This window comes from Myodes glareolus, chromosome 9, assembly GCF_982192425.1.
Source record: "Myodes glareolus chromosome 9, mMyoGla1.1, whole genome shotgun sequence".
In the NCBI taxonomy this organism is placed as follows: domain Eukaryota; kingdom Metazoa; phylum Chordata; class Mammalia; order Rodentia; family Cricetidae; genus Myodes; species Myodes glareolus.
The window spans coordinates 69,706,371-69,727,844 of NC_142034.1; the positions used below are offsets into that span (position 1 = coordinate 69,706,371).

At 43.3% G+C, this 21,474-nt stretch overlaps 1 protein-coding gene across 6 annotated transcripts; it reads left to right on the plus strand.

Annotated features, from left to right (window-relative positions):
- The first annotated feature begins 479 nt into the window (after positions 1-479).
- On the plus strand, positions 480-21,399 carry Lyrm7 (LYR motif containing 7). 6 transcript variants are annotated; one of them, XR_015738871.1, is made up of 6 exons: positions 522-605; positions 2,087-2,254; positions 4,350-4,422; positions 7,086-7,205; positions 8,093-8,174; positions 19,642-19,771. XR_015738871.1 is itself a non-coding variant. In XM_087910622.1 (6 exons), exons 2-6 carry the CDS (start codon positions 2,153-2,155, stop codon positions 19,710-19,712), a joined length of 399 nt encoding a protein of 132 aa, XP_087766748.1. In that variant the 5' UTR covers positions 591-605; positions 2,087-2,152; the 3' UTR covers positions 19,713-21,399. The 6 variants fall into 6 exon arrangements, 5 of the variants coding, with proteins under 5 accessions (XP_048293661.3, XP_087766748.1, XP_087766751.1 ...); XM_087910622.1 differs by having other exon boundaries at positions 591-605; positions 7,086-7,156; positions 19,642-21,399; XM_048437704.3 differs by lacking the exon at positions 2,087-2,254 and having other exon boundaries at positions 480-605; positions 7,086-7,156; positions 19,642-21,399.
- The last annotated feature ends 75 nt before the right edge of the window (positions 21,400-21,474 follow it).

Consider the following 21,474-nt stretch of genomic DNA (forward strand, 5'->3'; position numbering starts at 1 on the left):
AGATAAGGAGGCTAATGGTAATGCAGAAGGTGAGGAGTCTCTGGGATCAACCGTGTGAACTTGAGCGGGCAGCTCAGCGGCACCTTCTGGGGGAGTAATTAAGCAAATGTATAAACAGAACTTTTAGGAGTCAGCGTTCTGATTTGTAGCGGCTGTGTTTGTTAGGGTTTGGCTTTTGTTTGCACACGTTTCCAAGGAGACAGTCACAGCTGGGAAACGTTAAAATATAGAAACTTTAAGAGACGACCAACGCCCTAAAACGGAAGGTAAAAAAGAGCAGGTGCTAAGGTCACCCAGTAACTAATAACCAGGCAAGCAGCAAAGCGGAAGGAACTCTGACCCTAACAAACATGGCTTCCGGTTACTTCCGTTCTCCTTTTCGTAATTTGGCTCTGTGACTTCTCGCGATTTTATAGTTGGCTCTACTTAGCAAACGCCTGGTCGTCTTCCTGTGGAGAAGGCGGGCTAGGGAGGAGGAGCTACGCCCTGATTGGTTGCTATGCCGGAGCTTTCCTGGCCACGCCCTGGCCCTGATTGGTTATCGAGAGGGGGCGGCTTGAGAGGCGGTGGCAGCGGCGTGGGGAGCCATGGGTCAGCCTGCCAAGGTGACAGGGCTGGGGAGGAGGGTGCAGGGAAGCTGAAGATCAGGACCCTCGGCAGGCGAGGGAGGCGACCCGAAGGGACGCAGAGTGGAGGAGTCAGTGGAAGAGGGTGACGACCATGAGAGCAGTGGGTGGGAAGGGAGACGGCCCCGAGGGAGAGTGATTGATGAGGGGGGTGACAACCCCGATCGGCGGTGAGCGGAGGAGGGGGACCCCAAGGGGCGCTGAATGGAGGAGAGTGACAGCCATGAGGGACAGTGAGTGAGGAGGGTGACAACCCCGTTTGGCGGTGAGCAGAGGAGGGGGATCCCGACGCTGAGTGGAGAGTGGCAGCTATGAGGGACAGTGAGTGAGGGGCGGTGATGAGAGATGGTGAGTGGAGGAGGGTGATGATCGTAAACTGACGGCCCTTGCCTTCATAAAGAAACCAGTAGTATAGAAGATTATAAACAATAAAATCGCAGGGACTTCTTCAAACTAAAAACACAGCTTGTTTTGGGAGCTTGTAACTAGGTTTTAACTTACCTAAAGGAATTCAGAAAGCTCTAGAGCGGGAGTGGCTGCATTGCTGAACCTCTTGTTCATGACTATCCCAGACAACGTAGGTCTTGTCTCAAAATTTAAAAAGGAAAGAAATGAAATCACAAGGAACCATAGGCAGAGACCTAAAGTTTAATTGGGAATTAGGAGGATCTGGCCTCAGACTTTCTGTGTAGCCCCTGGCTGGCTTCCAACTCAGCAGTCTGCATGCCAAGTGCTGGCATTACAGGTGTGAGCCATTACACCCAGCTACTTTTTTATTTGAAAAGTTTTTTTAGTAGGGATGTGGCTGTATTTGGTTCAGTAGTAGAACCCTTAGCATGGTCAAGGTCCTGGATTCCATGCCCAGTACTGCATAAATAATAAATAAAAAATGTAATTATTTTATTAGCTCCAATGTAATATTGGTCCCAATAGCTTTGTGACAATAAAGATAACATTTTCTTTTTAAATTTTTTAAAAATATTTTGTTTGAATGGGTGGTGTTCCTGAATGTCTGTGTATCATGTGTGTGCCTGGTACCCACAGAGGCCAGAAGAGGGCGTTAGAGTCCCTGGAACTGAAGCTAAAGGTTGTCAGCTGCCGTGTGGGTGATGGGAAGAACCTGGGTCCTCTGCAAGAGCAGCTAGTGATTTTAACCTCGGAGCCATCTCTCCAGCTCCCATTTTCCTTTTTTGAGGATCATGGTCTTAAACTAGTGGTGCTGTTTTTGTGTTAATGGATACCCCCAGTCCCTTAGGTACTACATATAATTACTGAGATTACTGTTTGGTTTGAAACTATGGTCTTGATATGATCTTTGGGATCAAGTGATTTCCATGCTCTACTTCCTAAGATGCTGGGACTACAGGTGTGTACCTAGACACCTAGTTGTGTGTGTGTCTGTCTGCCTGCCTGCCTGTCTGTCTCTTTTCACTTAATTTATTTATTTTTTTATTTTGTAGTGCTGAGAAATGAACTCAGGACCTGCTACATGCTAAACACAGTCTACTGTGGCGCCTTTAAGAGCCATGTTTCTGGCTGGGCAATGGTGGAGCATGCCTTTAATCCCAGCACTTGGGAGGCAGAGGCAGGTGGATCTCTGTGAGTTCAAGACCAGTTTGGTCTACAGAGTGAGTTCCAGGACAGCTAAGGCTGTTACACAGAAAAGCCCTGACTAGAAAAAAAACACACAGAAAGGAAGGAAGACAGAAAGACAGAAAGACAGAAAGAGAGAGAGAGAGAGAGAGAGAGAGAAAAGAAAAACCCTTACTGTGCACATTACTCGATTTCAAAGCCGTCCCCACAATGTTGTTTCCTCCCTGTTCTCCTATAGCAAGTCTGTTCATTTCCTGTGATTGTCTTAAAGTACAGACCAAGCATAAAAAAATAAAAAATCCTAAATCTAAAATGCTCATAAGTAAATCTTAAATATTTTTTCCATTTCATATGTGTACTTGTGAGTACATGTGTGCATGTATGAATACTACTATTGCTCTTCTACCTTATTTATTGAGGCAGGGTCTCTCAACAGAACCCAGAGTTCTCCAATATGAGTATGTAGTCTTGATAGCCAGTTGCTTTGGGTATCCTGTGTCTCTGCCTTTCGAGGTTGGACGTGTGCATCTACCCTGTATTTTGGGGGGTTCTACGGATCCAAATTCAGGTCCTGACCCTTGCTGAACCACCATTTTAATCACTGAGCCATCTCCCCAGCCCTAAATCTAAGGCGGATTTTCTATTTTATTTTGTTTTTAATTTTTTTTATCTTATGTGCATTGATGTTTTGCCTGCATGTATGTCTGTGTGAGGGTGTCAGAACACCTGGAATTGTGTGGTGCCATGTGGGTGCTGGGGATTGAACCCAGGTCTTCTGGAAGAGTTAATTCTGCCTCCCTCTCCTGAGTGCTGGATTTACAGATAATGAGCCACCATACTGGGCTTAGAAGATTAGTGTTTTGCTTTCTTTCTTTCTTTCTTCCTTCCTTCCTTCTTTCTTTCTTTCCCCCCTCTCCCTCTCTCTCTTTCTCCCTCCCTCCCCTCCTCCCTTCCTCTCTTTCTTTCATTGACTATTGTTTGTTTCACAGAACTTAGCAATTTTGTAAATACAGTTTTTTTTAATGTTTCAGTGGTAGATGGAACTTGGGAGCCCAGGACCTTACTGTTGCTAAATTGCACACTATACCACTGAGTTGTAAACCCAACTGCTACTTTGTTTTCTAATTATGTGTTTGTGTACATGCGTGTGGGTATGTATGCACAAGTGCAGATGCCTGCAGAGGCCAGAGGAGTTACAGGTGGTTGTGAACCACTTGATGTGGGTGTTGGGAACCAAACTGAGGTCCTCTGAAGAACAGTTTACATACAGTACATCCTCCTGACCACTGCGCCATCTCCCCAGTTCCCCATTGTTTTTGTTTGTTTTGGCTTCTTGTGTGAGGAGGTGGGGAGTGGATGGGTGTGGATTTTTGAGCAGGGTTTCTCTGTTCACAGTCCAACCTTGTTTTGTTCTTGAACTGAAAGAGACATAGCAACTCAGAAGATACTTTGCAAAGTTCTTACTTTACCAGCTATGCTGAAAACAAATAGAAAATGAATCCTATTTAACCCTTCTAATACAGCAATTTTAAATGTTATGTAAAATGTGATTTTTTTTTTTTCCTGATACAGGGTTTCTCTGAGTAGTCCTGGCTGTCCTGGAACTCACTCTGTAGGCCAGGCTGGCCTCCAACTCAGAGATTCAGAGATCCCGTTTGCCTATACCTCTGAGTGTTGGGATTAAAGGCATTCACCACTGCCGCCTGGCTTTGATTTTGATTTTTTTTCTTAACCATAAAATCTTATATTATTTATTTATTTGTGTGTGTGTGTGTGTGTGTGTGTGTGTGTGTGTGTAAGAGAGAGAGAGAGAGAGAGAGAGAGAGAGAGAACTGTGTGTGTGTGTGTGTGTGTGTGTGGTCAGAAGAAAACCTCAGGTGTTGGTCCTTGCTTCCACCTTGTTTGAGGCAGGGATTCTGCATATGGCAGGCTAGCTCAAGAATTCCTTGAGCGTCTAGAATTACCCTGTCTCTCTGCTGTCCTCTTGCTGCAGGCATACAGGGATTACAGATGTGCACTCTCATATATGGTTTTTATATGGATTCCAGGAATTTGAACTCAGAACTGCGGAGCATGTGCTTTATCCCCTGAGCCATCTTCTTGGTCCTGAATTCTTCTTTCTCTTAATAGGTTTTACAGCTCTTTAGAACACTACACAGGACCAGACAACAAGTTTTTAAAAATGATAAGAGAGCATTAGAAGGTAAATTATTTTTCACTCCTTTAGAGCAAATCCATGCTTTTGTTGTTTGTTTTATTTGTTTTGCAGTGCTAGGAATTGAACTTAGAGCCTCACCAATGTGCAGCAAAGCACTCCATCATTGAGCTAGGTTGCACCGTGAGCTGAGAATCTTAGATATCCCAGGCTGGCTTTGAAAGTACTTTTGTAGAGGGTGACCTTGAGCTCCTGGTCCACCTGCCTGAGGTGTATGCCACCACCCTGGTGCACATCCATTCTTTAGCTGGCTGTTCTTCTCTTCTGACCTTTATGTGGAATGACCTTTATGGCTCCCTGATGTTCTGTCAAGACTGGCTCATATTGTATTTATGGAAGAATACTTAATACTTATAATGATCCTGTTTCCATATAGAATCATTTATAGAAGGGGCAGGTAAGAATCAAGGTTCTCTCTGAATCCCATTTCTCTGCAGTATAACTGTAAAAAGAGACTACGCTTTAGTTTCTTGGCCACCCAGACCCAAATAATCACACAAAAACTATGTGAATTGCAACACTGTTTGGCCAATGGCTTAGGTGTATTTCTAGCTAGCTCTTATATCTTAAATTAACCTATTTCTGTTAATCTATGTATTGCCACAAGGCTGTGGCTTTCCTGTAATGTTCTGGGCGTCTTTTTTCTCCTTTGGCAGCTATATGGCATCTGCCTGACCCCGCCCTCTTTCTCCCTGCATTCAGTTTAGTTTTCTCTCCTTGCTATATTCTGCCCCTCCATAGGCCAAAGCAGCTTCTTTACTAACCAATGTTAATAAAACATATTCACAGCATACAGAGGGGAATCCCACATCATTTAACCCATTTTCCCACACTATAACCAGGTGCTACCTATCATGTTGTTAATGCCCAAGTAAGTGTAGCAGTCACCGCAACTGTGAGAGAGAATCCGGCCACACAAGTCCAGGCTCAGCATCTCTTTGCTTTCGGATTGACTTGGAATTCACAGTTTGAGACCTCAGGCTCTATATTGGTCTTATTGATTTCTACTGACCATGCATTTCCAAACCCCCCTAAGAGGGAGCTGGGCAGCTGGGCAATGGTGGCACACGTCTTTAATCCCGGCACTGGGAGGCAGAGGCAGACGGATCTCTGTGAGTTCGAGGCCAATCTGGTCTACAAGAGCTAGTTCCAGGACAGGCTCCAAAGCTACAGAGAAACCCTATCTCGAAAAACCAGAAAACAAAACAAAACAAAACAAAACAGTTCTCATCTCAGTGAGGTAATTATACTATAATTCCAATTTTTGCAGATGAGAAAACTGATAAAATATGAAAAAGATTTCCTGGATGTCATTAGCCAACAGTAGAACTGAAGAATATCTTAAGCAGTCTAATTCCAAAAGCCAGTTTTTTAAAAAAGGTTTTTTTTTATTTATGTGTATATGGGTGTTTTACCTACATGTATATTTGTGTACCACTTGGGTGCTTGGTGTCTTGGGAAGCCAGAAGAGGGTGATGGATCCCCTGGAGCTACTACCAAGCCATCTCTCCAGCCTCCACTAGGACCAGACTCTTTTTGATTTTTGTTTTTCGAGATAGGGTTTCTCTATGTAGCTTTGGAGCCTGATCTGGAACTTGCTCTGTAGACCAGGCTGACCTCAAACTCGCAGAGACCCACCTGCATCTGCCTGTGCCTTCTGAGTGCTGAGATTAAAGGTGTGCGCCACTACCACCCAGCTAGGACCAGACTCTTAACCCCTTTACATACTGAGGAAGATCAGCACCAAAGGAGACAACCATGGCTATTTTTCTGTCAACATGGTTTATTTTATTGTTTTAGCGAACTTTTGTTGACTATTTACTAAGGACTTCATATTATTAAACTGGTGCAATGTAGGTGGTATATGTTAGCCTAAAAGATTTTGTTTTGTTTTGTTTTTTGGTTGTTTGAGTCACACAGGCCTCTTTATAGTCTTACCCATCCTAGAACTTGCCATGTTGACTGTGCTGACTTCAGACTCACAGAGCATGTCCCTGCCTTTGCCCACCCCCCAGTACTTAAAGGCATGCGTCACCACACCTACCTACTACACCTGGCAACTCTGCTTTCATCACTCCCTTTTTCTTTAGCTAAGGTGCTCGGGATCAGATCTTCCATACTGATCCATCTGTGTATGCGGGTATATGCGGTTTGCATTGGTTCTTCCCGTCTTAGTTGGGTGTGGTAGCACATTCATGTAACTCTAGCACTCTGGTGACTGAGGCAGCGGGCTCACGTGTTCAAAACAGCCTCGGCTTTACAGTGAGACCCTAGCTCAAGCCAATACATGTTTAGATTTACACAAGACATACTTGGGTTGAGACTTCCTAGAATCCAGTAGTTCTGGAGGTACACAAATAAAGATGAAAAGAAGCCAGGCTTGGTGGCCTTATAGGCTAGAGAATCTCTGAGTTCTGGGCCAGAAGAAGAAAAAAGCCTTACCATATATAACCCAAGGTGGCCTCAAACTCAAAATTCTCCTGCCTCATCCTCTTAAGTGCTGCTGTTATGGTGGTGTAATATCATGCCTGGCACGGAACACATTGCTCATGCTTTGTTTTATATGAGAAGTAAAAATTCATAATTAGTAGTGCTGAATAACATGTAAGAATCATGAGTATTAAGTTACATGTATTTCTCTCTCTCTCTAGCTGCCAGAGTTAAGATAAATGAAGAATTCAAAAAACATAAAAGTGAGGCCTCTCCGGAGAAAATAGAAGAGGTGCAGTAACAGGTTTCAGTTGTTAACGGAGCTGGTGTAAATGTCCTTGGTAAAGAGAGGATGGCGGGGATGGAGGGTCATGTAAAGGAAAGCCATCCCTGGTAGTGAGAGCCCCCACAGCCGCAGACAGCCTGCACTTGTTTGCTGTGGCTCCCCTCAGGCTTGTCTCCTACCCCAAAGATAACAAGGCCCCCTGGGAAGAGAACGCAGAAGCAGCTCTGGTCAAGACCAGGGCAGCTGAACCAGGGCAGAAGCCGCTATGGCGGTCTCATGATGCAGCACTTCACAGGGAATCTTAGGTCAGGAAGCACCCTTAGGAAAGCAGTGCGGAGCAGAGCTGGGCGTGGCGGGGTTTGCCTGTCTTTGTAGTACTCTAGAGGCCAAAGCCGAAGAATCACAAATCCAATGCCAGCCTGGGCTACATACTGAGGGACTGCCTTAAAAAAAGTGAGAAAAGAAAATTGTGGGGATTTTTATGGCATGGAGAATTGATTGGTAAAAGAGAAAATACAAATAAGAGAATATCTATAATAATTAATAGCATCTGTACAAGTGAATAACAAATTAGGTAAAATGGCTTTTTTGTTTGTTTTATTTTTATTTTGAGATGGGGGTCTCACTAATGTAGTTCTGCTGTCCTAGAACTCACTATGTAGACCAGGCTGACCTCTGCCTCTAAAGCGCTAGGAGTAAAGACATGATCTACCATGCCCAGCCCCCAACGCATTTTAAAATGCATATTATAGCAAAGTTCTAAATCTGTTTGGACAAAATTAGGGCTAGATAAAATGAAATGTTTGCACTGCCTATACTACCCGATACAGTTGCACAGAGCTAAAAGCCACATTATCAGAAAGTGACCTGTAAAGCTGTTGACTTCAAAACCAGTGTGGCCCTACGAAGCACTCAGGGTTGACTGTCTGATTTTCTTAACAGATGTTGAAAGTGGGTTCTGATGTTGAACTGCTACTCAGAACATCTGTTATTCAAGGTATTCACACTGACCACAACACCCTGAGTAAGTCAAGTGGGTTGGAGGGATATGATTGCTGACTGATGTTTCAAAATAGTAGCATTATTGCTCCTTTATTTGTCTTTGTTTTGTTTATTATTATTATTTTTTTGTTTTGTTTTTTCTTAATTTGAGACAGGGTTTCACTATGTAGCCCTGGCTGTCTTGAACTTGCTGTGTAAGTTAGGCTGGCTCCCCCGGGATTAAAAGCATGATCACAGCCACCACGCCGACATTACTCTTTAACACCAACACCAGAAATGAACTCAAGTCCTCAGCTGAGCCATCTCCCCTCCCCCCCCTTTTTTTACTTTTAAATTTGTTTTTAGATTCTTTTATTTCACTTTATGTGTGTGCATGTTTTGCTTGCATGTGTATATGTGCACCCATGTTTGCCTGGTATCAGTGGAAGTCACAAGAGGATGTTGGAGTCCCTGGAGTTAAAATTATGGATGGTTGTTAGCTATCACATGACTGATGAGAACTGAAACCAGGTCCTCTACAAGAGCAGCTGTGCTCTTAACTGCTGAGCCATCTCTCCAGAGCCCCTCCCCCCAGATCTAATTCCTGGTTATATTGCAAAACTGTAGTTGTAAACACATCCTTTTTGTGTTGTCTTTTTGTTTTGTTCTATTTTATTTATTGTTCTTGTTTTTTTGAAACAGGGTCTCACTATGTAGCCTTGGCTGTCCTAGAACTCATTATGTAGACCAGGCTGGCCTTGAACTCACAGAGATCTGCCTGCTTCTGCCTCCTGAGTGCTGAGATTAAAGGGGTGCACCTACACTGGCTACAACCATTTTTATGTAACTATATTAATTTTTCTGGCATCATTTATTATTGACTTAGACTGTCTATTTTACCTTTTATTCTATAGTTAGTTATTTTAGTTTAGAAGAATTGGGATTATAGGATCAGGACGTTTGGAAGAGCAGGCAATGCTCTTAACCACTGCGCCATCTCTCCAGCCCGTTGTTGTTACTTTTAACATATGTGTCTATGTGCGTATGCTTGCACACTCAAATGCACACACATATATACTAGTGGAAGTCAAAGGCTAGCTCTCATCAAATGGGTTTGAGGCATTGAGTGTGGGGTGCCAGGCTTGATGACAGGCACCTTTACCCACTGAGCTGTCTTACGGGCCCCTTAGTTTGCGTCTGTCTGCTAACTAAGGAAGTATGAGCACCTTTCAGTGGGTTAGCGGAGATCTGGATATTCTCTTTACAAAGTGCCTACTAAAGCCTCTGTCTACTTTCCTACAGGATTGTTTGCCTTTTTTCTTGACTTGAAGGAATTCTTGTATGTTCTAAATATAAATCTTTTATTGGATATGTGTATTCTAAAAATTTTCTACTTGTGGTCTTTTCTTTTGAGGAGTTTCTTATTTAATGTGGTCTAGTTGATCCATTTTCCTTTTTGAAGTTGGAATTTTGCTTGAACTGCCAACCAGCTCCCAAATAAAGGCATGGAGACTTATTATTAATTATGAATGCTCGACCTTAGCTTAGGCTTGTCCCACTAGCTCTTTTAACTTAATTTAACTTGTTTCTAGTCATCTGCATTTTGACTTGGACTTTTTACCTTTCTTTCATTCTGTATGACCTACTTTCCTGCTTTTTCTGTGTCTGTCTGTCTGACCGTTGGTATCTCCCTGTTTTCTCCTTTTCTTTTTTTTTCCTTGAGCCTAAATTCCTCCTCCTATTTACTTTTCCTGCCTGGAAATTCCACATACATCTCCTCCCTTGCTATTGACCATTCAGCTTTTTACTAGACCAATCAGGTGCTTTAGGCAGGCAAGGTAAAACATCAACACATCTTTACATAGTTACAAATATTCCACAACATTAACAAGTGAAATACATCTTTACAAAATTAAACAAGTATTCTGCAACACTTTATGGTGGATATTTTTAGATTCTGGACCCTGTTGAAGAAGATTTTGTGTCAAACAAGGTCATGGAGGGATTCTCCAGTGCTTTGTTCCAAAAGTAGTGTCTTAGTTAGGGTTTCTATTGGTATGAAGAGATACCATGACCACAGAAAGTCATTTTATTTTTATTTTTTTTATTTTATTTTATTTTATTTTATTTTTTTTGAGACAGGGTTTCTCAGTGGCTGTGGAGAAATTTGCTCTGTAGACCAGTCTGACCTCGAGCTCACAGAGATCCACCTGCCTCTGTCTCCCGAGTGCTGGAATTAAAGGTGTATGCCACTGCCCAGTTGATCATGGGAACTCTTATAAATGAAAACATTTAATTAGGGTGACTTGCTTACAGTTCAGAGGTTTAGTCTGTTATTGGAACTCTCTGTAGACCAGGCTGACATTGAGTGGCTTTGTGTGGTTTGTTGTTGTTGTTGTTGTTTTGTTTTTTATTTTTTTCAAGACAGGGTTTCTGTGTAGCTTTGGTGCCTGTCTTGGAACTAGCTCTTGTAGATCAGGCTGGCCTCGAATTCACTGAGATCCGCCTGCTTCTGCCTCCCGAGTGCTGGGATTAAAGGTGAGCACCACCACCACCCTGCTGACTTTGTGTGTTTTTAGAGCACTTGGTCCTCTCACAGATAAGCTTCCACAGCAAACTAGGTCACTGAACCATATAAAGGATCTTTACTCTTACTCTAAACAAACACGGGTTAAAAGTTCTGACTTCTTCACTTTTGCAGTTGTGGGGTGCAGAGCTACTGTTGCACAGGCTGTTCTTGAGTTTCTCCTGGTATAGAGTTAGTATATTTCCTCTCCCCGCCACACACACACACACACACACACACACACACACACATACACACATGCATGCACACACGCACATGCAAACATGCATACACGAGGGCAGCAGCCCACGTTTCTTTTTTTTTTTTTTTTTTGGTTATTTTGTTTTTATTTATTTATTTTTGAGACGAGGTTTCTCTATGTAGCCCTAGCTGTTCTGGAACTTGCTTTGTAGACTGGGCTGGCCTTGAATTCAAAGAATCTGCCTACCTCTGTATCCTGAGTATTGGGATTAAAGGTGTCAGGCCTAGCATCTCCTTTTTCTTTTTTTTTTGGGTCACTTCCTGAAAACCCCGTCAGTTTCCAGGGCAACTTCTAGCAAGTCTGCGTGCCTAACCACATCTTCATTGTTTAAGATGAGATTCAAGATTTTGTCTTTGTTTTGGAGCAGGCTGCTTGAAGTGCAATCTCACAGGCAGTCTCCTTCGCCAGGCCTAGTCAGGGTCCATCACTGTGACTTAGAGCTGTGATCAGGATCTGAATTCAATCCCAGAGACTCACACACCGAGCTGTCCTTGCGCCTGTGGTTTCATGGTCTGAACTTGAACAGCTTTGTGGAAAGGAGTCTTTATGAGATGGTGGGAGGGTCTGGCTTTGTGGCAAGGTCGAAACAGTAGCAGCCAGTTTTGGAGATTCTTCGTACCACTCACCAGCGTTGAAGACTGAAGGTTGATATCACAGTCAGACCGCTTCTTGCTTCTTTCGCATAGCCATGGTGATAAACCTTTCCCCACAGCCCGGAGGCTTGGAGACAGGAATGTATTTTGGAGGCTGCAGAGGTCTGGACTTTTCAAACCAGTGCTTTCTGGTAGGGGAGATGTCTTTCAGCTCTGTAATGGTGTCATCTACGCCTGCTGTGACTCCCAAGTTAGGTGCTCATTCAGAGGGTCGCTGGGTGAGGACCTGTAGTGAGTTTTCCACCAGAGAAGACCACTCGGACACAGATTCAAGGCAATAAAAAGTCTTTATTAGCTGACTGGTGGCAGCACTAGGTGTTCAGGTCCCAAGTGCAGTCCCTAACCTTTCCCAGGGTGGGGTTTTAAGCACAAAAATCACATCCTGGGTTGACACGCGTCATTTAGGGACTTTTCCAAAACTATGGACTTTGATAGATTCGGTCTTTGATCTCATTTTGGTCGATGTTGCTGTCTATGTGCTGGGTCCCAGGGCCTGAGTGGCACTTCCATTATCATGTCAGTGTGCTGAGACGTGGGCCTGTCCCGCAGCAGTGACAGTTCATGCTCTGAGAGTTTCACGTTCCCCGCATCAGTGTTTGCTTTGTTAGTTCCTTTGTCTGTTTTTGAGCTACTTCCTGGTTGGAGCAGTTGCATCTGCCGCCCTTTGGTGGTAAAGTACATGAAAGCGCTAAATATCATTACACGGAAAGTGAGCTGTTGGCTCTCTTTCAGCTCATTGGGTGAGAAGAGGTTTCAGCATGGACCACCTTGATCTTTTAAGACAGGGTTTCTCTGTAGCTTTGGAGGCTGTCCTGGAACTCGCTCTGTAAACCAGGTTGGCCTCAAACTCAAATAGATCTGCCTGCCTCTGTCTCCTGCATGCTGGGATTAAAGGTGTGTTCCACTATGCCCAGCTCAGATGTCTTTTTTTTTCTTTTAAATTTCTGCCTTTTTGTATATGTGTATGTGTCAATGTGTGCATATTTGTGTGTGTGCACATGTGTATATGGAGGCCAGAAGTTGGTGTCAGGTGTCCTGGATTGCTGTTCACCTAATTGTTAAAGACATGGTCTCTCACTGAACCTAAAACTCACTGCTTTGGCTACATTGACTCGCTTATCGTACCCAGAGATCTTCCTGTGTCCACCTCTCTCTCTGAGACCGTGGGTGTGTGTTTCTGCACGGGTGCTGGGGATCCAAACTCAGGTCTGGTGCTTGCACAGAGCACATTTTATCAACTCACTCATCTCCCCAGCCCTAAACTTCTGCCCTTTGATCCTGTACATTTGTCAAACACTGATTGTTTCTAAGACAATTTAATGTGACTCAACCCTTATTGTGATAGGGATTGGGATTTATGTGGAACAATGGGTAGGACAAATCTGGTTCTTGTCCTTACAAAACTGTGTACTCTTTGTAAAAGATTGGTAGTTTAGTGTTCCCCCAAAGTACTTTCTGTACGTCAGAGGAGCCCCAGGGCCAAACACCAGAAGGGACAGGTTCTTAGAAAGAACGTGACTGCTGGGCAGTGGTGGCGCACACCTTTAATCCCAGCACTTGGGAGGCAGAGGCAGGTGAATCCCTGTGAGTTCGAGGCCAGCCTGGTTTACAAGAGCTAGTTCCAGGACACCTAGGACTGTTACACAGGGAAACCCTGTCCCCCCCCCCAAAAAAAGAACATGACCAAAGAGTAAGCTTCCATCTCAGCTTATTGCTGTTTATGTGCCTGATATATTTAGTAACATTTTTATTACTTTAAACTATCTTAATATCCTATACATTATTAATGTCCAAATGTTTCTGCCACACTATTGTGAACTAGGCTATTCATTATGCATATATGTGTATGTATGTGCGTGTGTATACACACACACACACACATATATATATATATATAAATTTAAAATAAAAAAATCCTTGGAAACAAGGTCTCACTCTGTAACCCAGGCTGGCCTCAAACTCGCTGTGACCCTCCTACCTTAGTCTCTTTAGTGAACTCACTCTGTAGACCATTTTAACATAGAACTCACAGAGATCTGCCTGCCTCTGTCTCGGATTAAAGGCATGTGCCACTACCGCCTGGCTGATCTGGTGACCTTTATAGTGGTAAATCATAAGGTCAATGACTAATGGGGCACAAACATCTAGACTACAGCGATAAAGAATGTCAGTACTTGCTGGGTAACTTCTTTTGCTTTCAGCAAGATGCTGAGAAAGAATGCCTGCAGATTAAGTCGGTCCATTCACAGACAGGGATGGGATGAGTGTCACTTTGCCAAGGGACACTCTCTGTTTAAGCCTGTGTGTTCTGAGGAGAGCCTTGAGAAGCTGCAAGGTCACTGGTCCCACTGTCCTACGGCGCCTGCACGGTCTGGAACCACGAGTCTCGGTGGAGGGTGTCCAGGTTGAATGAAATCCACAGAGCACGAGGTTGAGGTGAAACAGCAGCTTGTTTATTGTTCTACTGGGGCTAGCTTTTATACCATGGCACCAAATGGGGAGGGGGCTGCGAAGGGACTGTCACCTGACCCAAGGAGAGACTCTCGCCTGACCCCAGTTAGGGTCAAGGACTGATCATGTGCATTCAACCTTCACCTGTCCCCAGTAGGGACTGTCACCTGACCCCAGCAGGGATCAAGGAATAATCATGTGCACTCAAACTTCCTCATCCAACTCCAGGAGCAGAGGGAAGTTATGATTCTTTGCAGATAAGCACCTCGAATGGGGGCAGGGAAATATAACTCGGGGTAGCAATTCCCACACTGTCCCATGTAAGACAGATGTAAAGAGGCTTCTGAAATGTAACCTGAGTTTCCTCGCAGGCCTCTTTTCTCCTTACTCATGGGAGCTCATCGTGTTGCTTTTCCTGGCTTTAAGAAGTGCTGACTTTAAGGCTAGTGAGTGCAGCAGATTACCAAAGAAGAATGACTGTCTTTATTGCTTAAAGTTGGCTAAGATAACTTGCCTGTGGCTTCTTGTTTGTGGAAACAACTGGAAACAGACTTGACGTTTATAGCTTTTGAGTGGATTGTATTGCTAAGAAACCCAGGCTTGTGGAGTTTACTTCAACTCTGAAAGTCATTCCTGCTCTCCTGAACTCAGATTAACAAGAAGTGGACTGTGGAAGCTTTTGAAGCTCCCAAAAAAGGCTATCTTCCCCAAGATCTCCATCTCCCCAAGACAGGAAGTGGCTCAGGGGCTAGATCTGGCATCTGTGTAGTAGAGTGCATCAGAGCAGGGCTTTGAGTCTCTTGAAAATAGAATTTGGTATTGACAGATTGTCAGACCGAGGATTAGTTCATTACCAAATTAAGAAGTTTGCCTTTTCCTGTCCCTAGGATTTAGGGTTTTCTGTGGCCCGAGCACTGACATGGATTCCCAGTCTCATGTATATCTTTATCTTTTTTGTTTGTTTGTTTGTTTTTGTCTGTTTGTTTTTCGAGACAGGGTTTCTCTGTAGCTTTGGAGCCTGTCCTGGAACTAGCTCTTGTAGACCAGGCTGGCCTCGAACTCACAAAGATCCGCCTGCCTCTGCCTCCCGAGTGCTGGGATTAAAGGTGTGTGCCACCACTGCCTGGACTTAAATGGTGATTTATTTATTTATTTTTCATCTCTTCATTTATTTCTATTTATTTCCAACTAAAATGGGGTAAGTGTCTACCATGTGAGCCACAGATGAACCCAGTGGGCACAACAGACCAGCACTGGGTCTTTGGGGACAGGCCCTAACCGGAGTGTTCCGTGAATGCGTGTATCCCTGTTGCACACTCAGAGAGGGGCCATGAGTAAGGCTGCAATGTTCTTTCCTAGATTGTCTGGCATCTTTTACACGAATCTAACTACTGAGTGTTGTTTCCACTGAAGCTATTGTTTTGTTGAAAAGAAATGGGCTGGGTGGGGTTCCCCTCCTGCCCTTTGTTCTTCCTGCCTGCCGTGCAGAGGTGGTGATAGAGGAGGGAAGGCAGACTGCTGTTCAGACTGGGAGGGAAGGCGGTCCTGGGTTCTTAGCAGCACCGGAGGACTTGCACTAGCTCAAGCCTGCTGTGTTCACAGTGGAAGAAAGCTAAATCTTTTTTTTTTAAATATTTATTTATTGTGTATACAATAATCTGTCTGTGTGTATGCCTGAAAGCCAGAAGAGGGCACAAGACCTCATTACAGATGGTTGTGAGCCACCATGTGGTTGCTGGGAATTGAACTCAGGACCTTTGGAAGAGCAGGCAATGCTCTTAACCGCTGAGCCATCTCTCCAGCCCCAGAAAGCTAAATCTTACAAAGCACTGGTAGATTTCTGCTTATTCAAAGCTGAACATAATCTAAAGTAATATTGATGGGTTTAGTAATTTATTCTTCAGTGTAATAGACTCAAATTCTTGCATTTTCGCTATAAAAGACATTTGTGAAGCCTTATGTTATTGTGTGACTGTTTATCTTTTCCAATAAATTATGAACCACTTTGAAGTAAAAAAAAAATTTTTTTTTTTGAGATAGGATCTCTTATTCTGTAGCTCTGACTGTCCTGGATTTGCCTATAAACCAGGCTGGCCTCCCACAGAGGTCCACTGCCTCTACCTTCCAAGTGCTGGGTTTAAAGGTGTGTGCCACCACTGCCTGGCTTGCCAAAGAAATTTTCATGTTTACCTTCATCTCATTTTTTGATGTGATACCTAGCGTAAAATAGACACATATGTTTGATAAGTGAAATAAATTATTGCCACTGTTATTTAGCTTAAAACCAACACTATTACTTTCTTGGATGGGAGCACCAAAGAACTGGTTAAGAATAATTACAGGTCAGAAATAAGCAGAGGCTTTCTTGTTTCATAAGCTGGATTTACCATATGGCCTATTGTTTTATTATTTAACTTACAGTGTGGTGGGGTGTTTATCGCCTGTGTCATGGTGTGCAATGGAGATCAGATGATAGCTTTCCTTCCACAGTGTGGGCCCAGGGATCCAATTCAGACCGTCAGGCATGGTGGCAAGTGCTCTTGTTCTCTGAGGCATCTTGTCAACTCTCTCAAGTGCAAATGACTTCTAGATGGAGTTTTCTAGGTGGAGTTAGAGTTTGTTTGTTGCTCTTTTAAAAAAAAAAATTTTAAGCAGGATCTTGTGTAGTACAGGCTGAACTTAACTCCTGATCCTCCTGCACCCACTTCTCAAGTGCTAAGATTATAGGATTATGCCAACATATCAATAATTTCTCTCTTTCTCTCTTTTGGTATGAGTGCTCTGTCTGCATGTATGTTTGCATTTAAGAAGAGGGCATCAGTTTTATAGATGGCTGTGAGCCGCCATGTGGTTGCTGGAAACTGAACTCAGGATCTCTGGAAGAGCAGCCAGCTCTTAACCACTGAGCCATCTCTCCAGCCCCCAACAATTTCTTTAAAGTAATTCAATGTGGGGTTGGAGAGATGGCTCAGCTGTTCAGAGCCCATACTGATCTTCCAGGGAACTGATGTTCCTTTTCTAATTACCCACATTGGTGGTTCACGGTCACTTGTCACTTTAGAGCTCAGGGAATCTGACCTACTCTTTTGGCCTCCTGGGGCACATATACACATGCATATACACACAGACACCCATTCGTGCATGTAAGTAAAACTCAATCTTCAAAAATACTTTAATATGTGTTTCTTTTTATTGTTTTTGTTTGTTTGCTTTTTAAGACAGGATCTCACTATTTAGCTCTGGCTGTTAGGAACTTGCTGTGTAGACCAGGCTGGCCTTGAACTCAGAGATCCACCTTTGTCTGTCTCCTGAGTGTTGGAAATGAAGGTGTGAGCCCAGTCCCCTTAAAGAACATTTCTTAACCACAGTTTAATTATCGGAATTAGGGTATTAGCATTAATGCAATACTCTAATTTACATTTTTTTCTTTTGTCCTAACAAGGTCCTTTCTAGCATCCCTGTGGTCTGGGATGCCACTGAGGTTCCACACTGTATCCAATGTGGGCAGTTTTGAGAGTGGCTGTTAGGGGAACATTTGTTCTCTCTTTTTTGATGCAGAATCTCCTGTGTCCCAGGCTGACCTCAAACTTCCTGTGTAGCTGAAGATAGTCGTGACTGACTTCTGATTCTCCTTCTCTACCTCCTGACAGTCAAGATTATAAGTGTGTAACACTACAGGGTACAACGCAAGGGCCTAATGCACGTAGGCAGGCACTCTACTGAGCCACATCCCCGGTTCTGCTTTTGTTAAGACAGATTTTAGTCTTTAGTTATATGGGTCCGGAACTCATTCTGTAGCTCAAACTGTCCTCAAATTCATGGTGATCCTCCTGTTTTAGCCTCCCAACAGTTCAGGTTACAGTGTGAGCCACCACACTGGGCAGTACAAGGATGATGTACCTGGGTTCAGCTCTTCTCCAAAGGGAAAGTGATGTATCTCCTCAATTTAATTAAATTTATTTATTTATTTATTTTTGGCTTTCAGTGCTGAGTATTAAACCCAGGTACTTTAAGACAGGGTCTCACTGTATCTAAGACCAATGTGGTCATGCTTTGTCCTGAAGCTGGCCTTGAATGCAGATCTCACTGCCTTTGCCTAGGCATGCTCCAGTATCTCTGGGCAGTTGTTGTTTTTTTTTTTTTCCTTTTTCCATTTTTCGTGTGTGTGTGTGTGTGTGTGTGTGTGTGTGTATGTGTGTGTGTGTATCTTGTGTGTTGAGCATACACATTTTTTTTAAAAGATTTATTTGTTATATATACAGTGTTCTGCCTGCATGTATGCCTGTAAGTCAGAAGAGGGATCTCATTACAGATGATTGTGAGCCACCATGTGGTTGCTGGGAATTGAACTCAGGGCCTTTGGAACCTTTGGAAGAGCAGCCAGTGTTCTTAACCTCTGAGCCATCTTTCCATCCCCACACAAATGTTTTTATATGCATGTGGGTATATGTGCTTATGGACCCCTTCTGATACCCGATGTTGGGAATTGTCTTTAATCAATCTTTTTATTCACTGAAGCAGGATTTCTCAGTTAAGCACACAATTCCCTGATATGGCTAGTTTTCCAGGCAATCTGAACTCTGGTCCTCACATTATCATAGCAAGGACATTAAGCACTGAGTAGTCTCCAAGGCCCATAAATTTTCTATTTTAACAGTTTTATTTTGCCTGTATCAAGTTGTCTTCCATAGGAGCCAGCAGCTGTTGGTTGTTTAGCAGTGTGGCTCAGTGGGGCACTGCTGTCATTCTGTAATGACAGTTCTTCCCAGCACCAGACTGCCTCTCACATTGCAGCTAGCATCCTTGGCTCCTGCCCAGTAAATTTCTAGTAGCATCCCCTAAGTGACCTGTCTGAAGACTGCCTCACTTAGGAACCATTGTTAAGGATCAGGATGTAGCTCAGTGGTAGGATACAAGTTTAGCAATGCATGAGGGCCTGGGTTTGGTTCCCAGCACCAAAACAAAAAGGAAGGGAGGAAAAGAGAGGGGAAATTATGAGAGGGGAGGGGAACCACTGTTCTGTAGATGAGGACTGTCTAAATTATGAGAGTGATGTCTTGCTTTCTATAAAAATTTCTAAGTAGCCAAGCAAGGTCTGATAACCTCTAATCCCTTCATTGGGAGGTGGAGGCTGGAGGATCGGGAGTTCAAGGTTAGCCTCAGCCATATCGGGAGTTCAAGACTAGCCTGAGCTATATTAGACCCTCCCTCAAAAACCATTCCTAAGTGACATTTTTAATAAGCAATTGACAGATGGTCAATAATGTGTTTTTAGCTTAATTCTGTTCATTTGTTTAATTAGTCATGTTTAGTAAAATGATGGACTCAGTTGTATGTTTTTATGTAACATGAATAAGGATTTTATTAAATGCCTTCATTTAGAGTCAAAGATTTCACCTCAGATATCAACTGAAATAAAATGTCTCTAGAAGAGTTCTCTTCATGGTTCCTAAACCAGACAGTTTACAGTTGGAACCTCTGGGGGAAGTGGGCGTGTGGGCACTTAGGTCTGTTTTGAGGATAGATAGTAACTGCCGTTGTAATCATCTTAACCACTCGTTTTTCTGTGTTCTTGTAGAGCTGGTCCCCAGGAAAGATCTTCTAACAGAAAACGTTCCGTACTGTGATGCACCAACTCAGAAGCAGTAAAGCTTCCAGGACAAAAGCTGTCTCTGCTCCCTCTAACTTTAAATATATGACTAGCCAAAGTCCTGGACATGCGATGTTTCTCTCTGAAGTGTGGCGTGTTGCGAATGAGCAACAGGCTGAGGGCTGCAGAGTACTGCAGTGTTCTGAGGACACAGATGTGCCCTCCCTCCTCACCGGCAGGCAGCCTGACCTGGTGACCGGATGTCTGGGGAGGTGGGACTCTTTCCTTCCCCTTTGGTAGGTGTTTTGGTCTTAGCAAAGCTATTTGCCAATGAAGCACTTTACCAAGTTGGTGACTTTTCATCCCATGGGAAACAGTACTGCTAAATATAAAACACTACATTAAATTGATGTTTAATTTCTAAAATATTAAGTTGATAAAAAAATGAACATTTTCTGCCAGCTCTCTAATGAAAGTAACCACTGTTTTCCAAAGTCATGAGGTTATTTCTGCAGATAAAATAATATGGCTTGCTTCTCTGTGTTCTTAAAAAGACAGTTTTTCCCTTGCCTGTGTAAATGTCTAAGCACCATGAGCGTTCAGTATCTGCAGAGGTCAGGAGAGGGTATTGGATCCCCTGGGACTGGAGTTGTAGATAGTCACGAGCTTTTATGTGGGTCCTGGGAATTGAACTTGAGTCCTTTAGAAGAGTAGCAAGTGCTCTTAACCACTAAGCCATCTTTCCAATCCTTATAAAGACATTTTAAATAGTCTTCTGAAGATAGATGGATAAAATATCAAAATCACTTTGGATCACTGTAGAATAAAGACAACCAACATTTTGAGGAAGTGGTAGCCCTAGCTCAGACTACTTGGTCCTTGTAGAATTAACTGTATTTGGATCACAGTTGGACGTTATTGTGAAATGCTGTAGATGGCTATATTCTCTCTCTCTCTCTCTCTCTCTCTCTCTCTCTCTCTCTCTGTCTCTGAGATAGGATCTTACTGTGTAGTCCTAGCCTTGAACTCAATGAAGGCAGCTACCTCTGCCTTCCCAGTGCTTTACATAATTTGATTTTTGAGTGTTGCCAAATAAATAATAATAATAATAATTGGACTTTATCATAAAGTTAAAAAACATTTTTACTGGTTTTAAGGCCAACTTGGTCTACAAAGCAAGTTCCAGGACAGTCAGAGTTACACAGAGAAACCCTCTCTTGAAAAAAAAAAATTGAGTGAAAAATGGTAGTTGAGATAATATGCGTCACATATCTGATAATTCCATTATATAAAGAGTATATGTCAGCAGGGCAGTGGTGGCGCACACCTTTAATCCCAGCCCTCAGGAGGCAGAAAGAGAATTTCTCTGAGTTTGAGGCCAGCTTCATCTAAAGAGCTAGTTCCAGGACAACCAAGGCTACACAAATATACCCTGTCTCTAAATAATTAATGAGTGAAAGAATATATGTTGTCAGGTATGTAAAAAAGTTCATCAGACTGTAAGAACTGAGCATAAGAAAGCAAGCAGGGGCTGAGATGGCTCAGAGGTGAAGGACTCTTGCTGCTCTTCCCCTAGGACCTGAGTTCAGATCCCAGCACCCATGTCAGGTAGCACACAATTGTCACTCCATCTCCTGGGGATCCAGTGCCCTCTACTGGCCTCCGAGGTGCTGCATTCACATGCACAAACTCAAACCAACAAACAATACACACACAAAATAGAAATAAAGGAATCTTGAAGCAACAGTCTCAATTTAAAAATTATTTTGTGTTTATGGGTTTTTTGCTTACTTTTATGTCTGTTCACCACTTGCATGTCTG

Bases quoted from the DNA above. Each gene is read 5' to 3' on its own strand.
- Lyrm7 (XM_087910622.1), top strand. From the start codon at position 2,153: ATGTTTCTGGCTGGGCAATGGTGGAGCATGCCTTTAATCCCAGCACTT. The intron at 4,423-7,085 runs GTAAATTATTTT...CTCTCTCTCTAG, and splicing joins TGATAAGAGAGCATTAGAAG to CTGCCAGAGTTAAGATAAAT. The intron at 7,157-8,092 runs GTGCAGTAACAG...TTTTCTTAACAG, and splicing joins CTCCGGAGAAAATAGAAGAG to ATGTTGAAAGTGGGTTCTGA.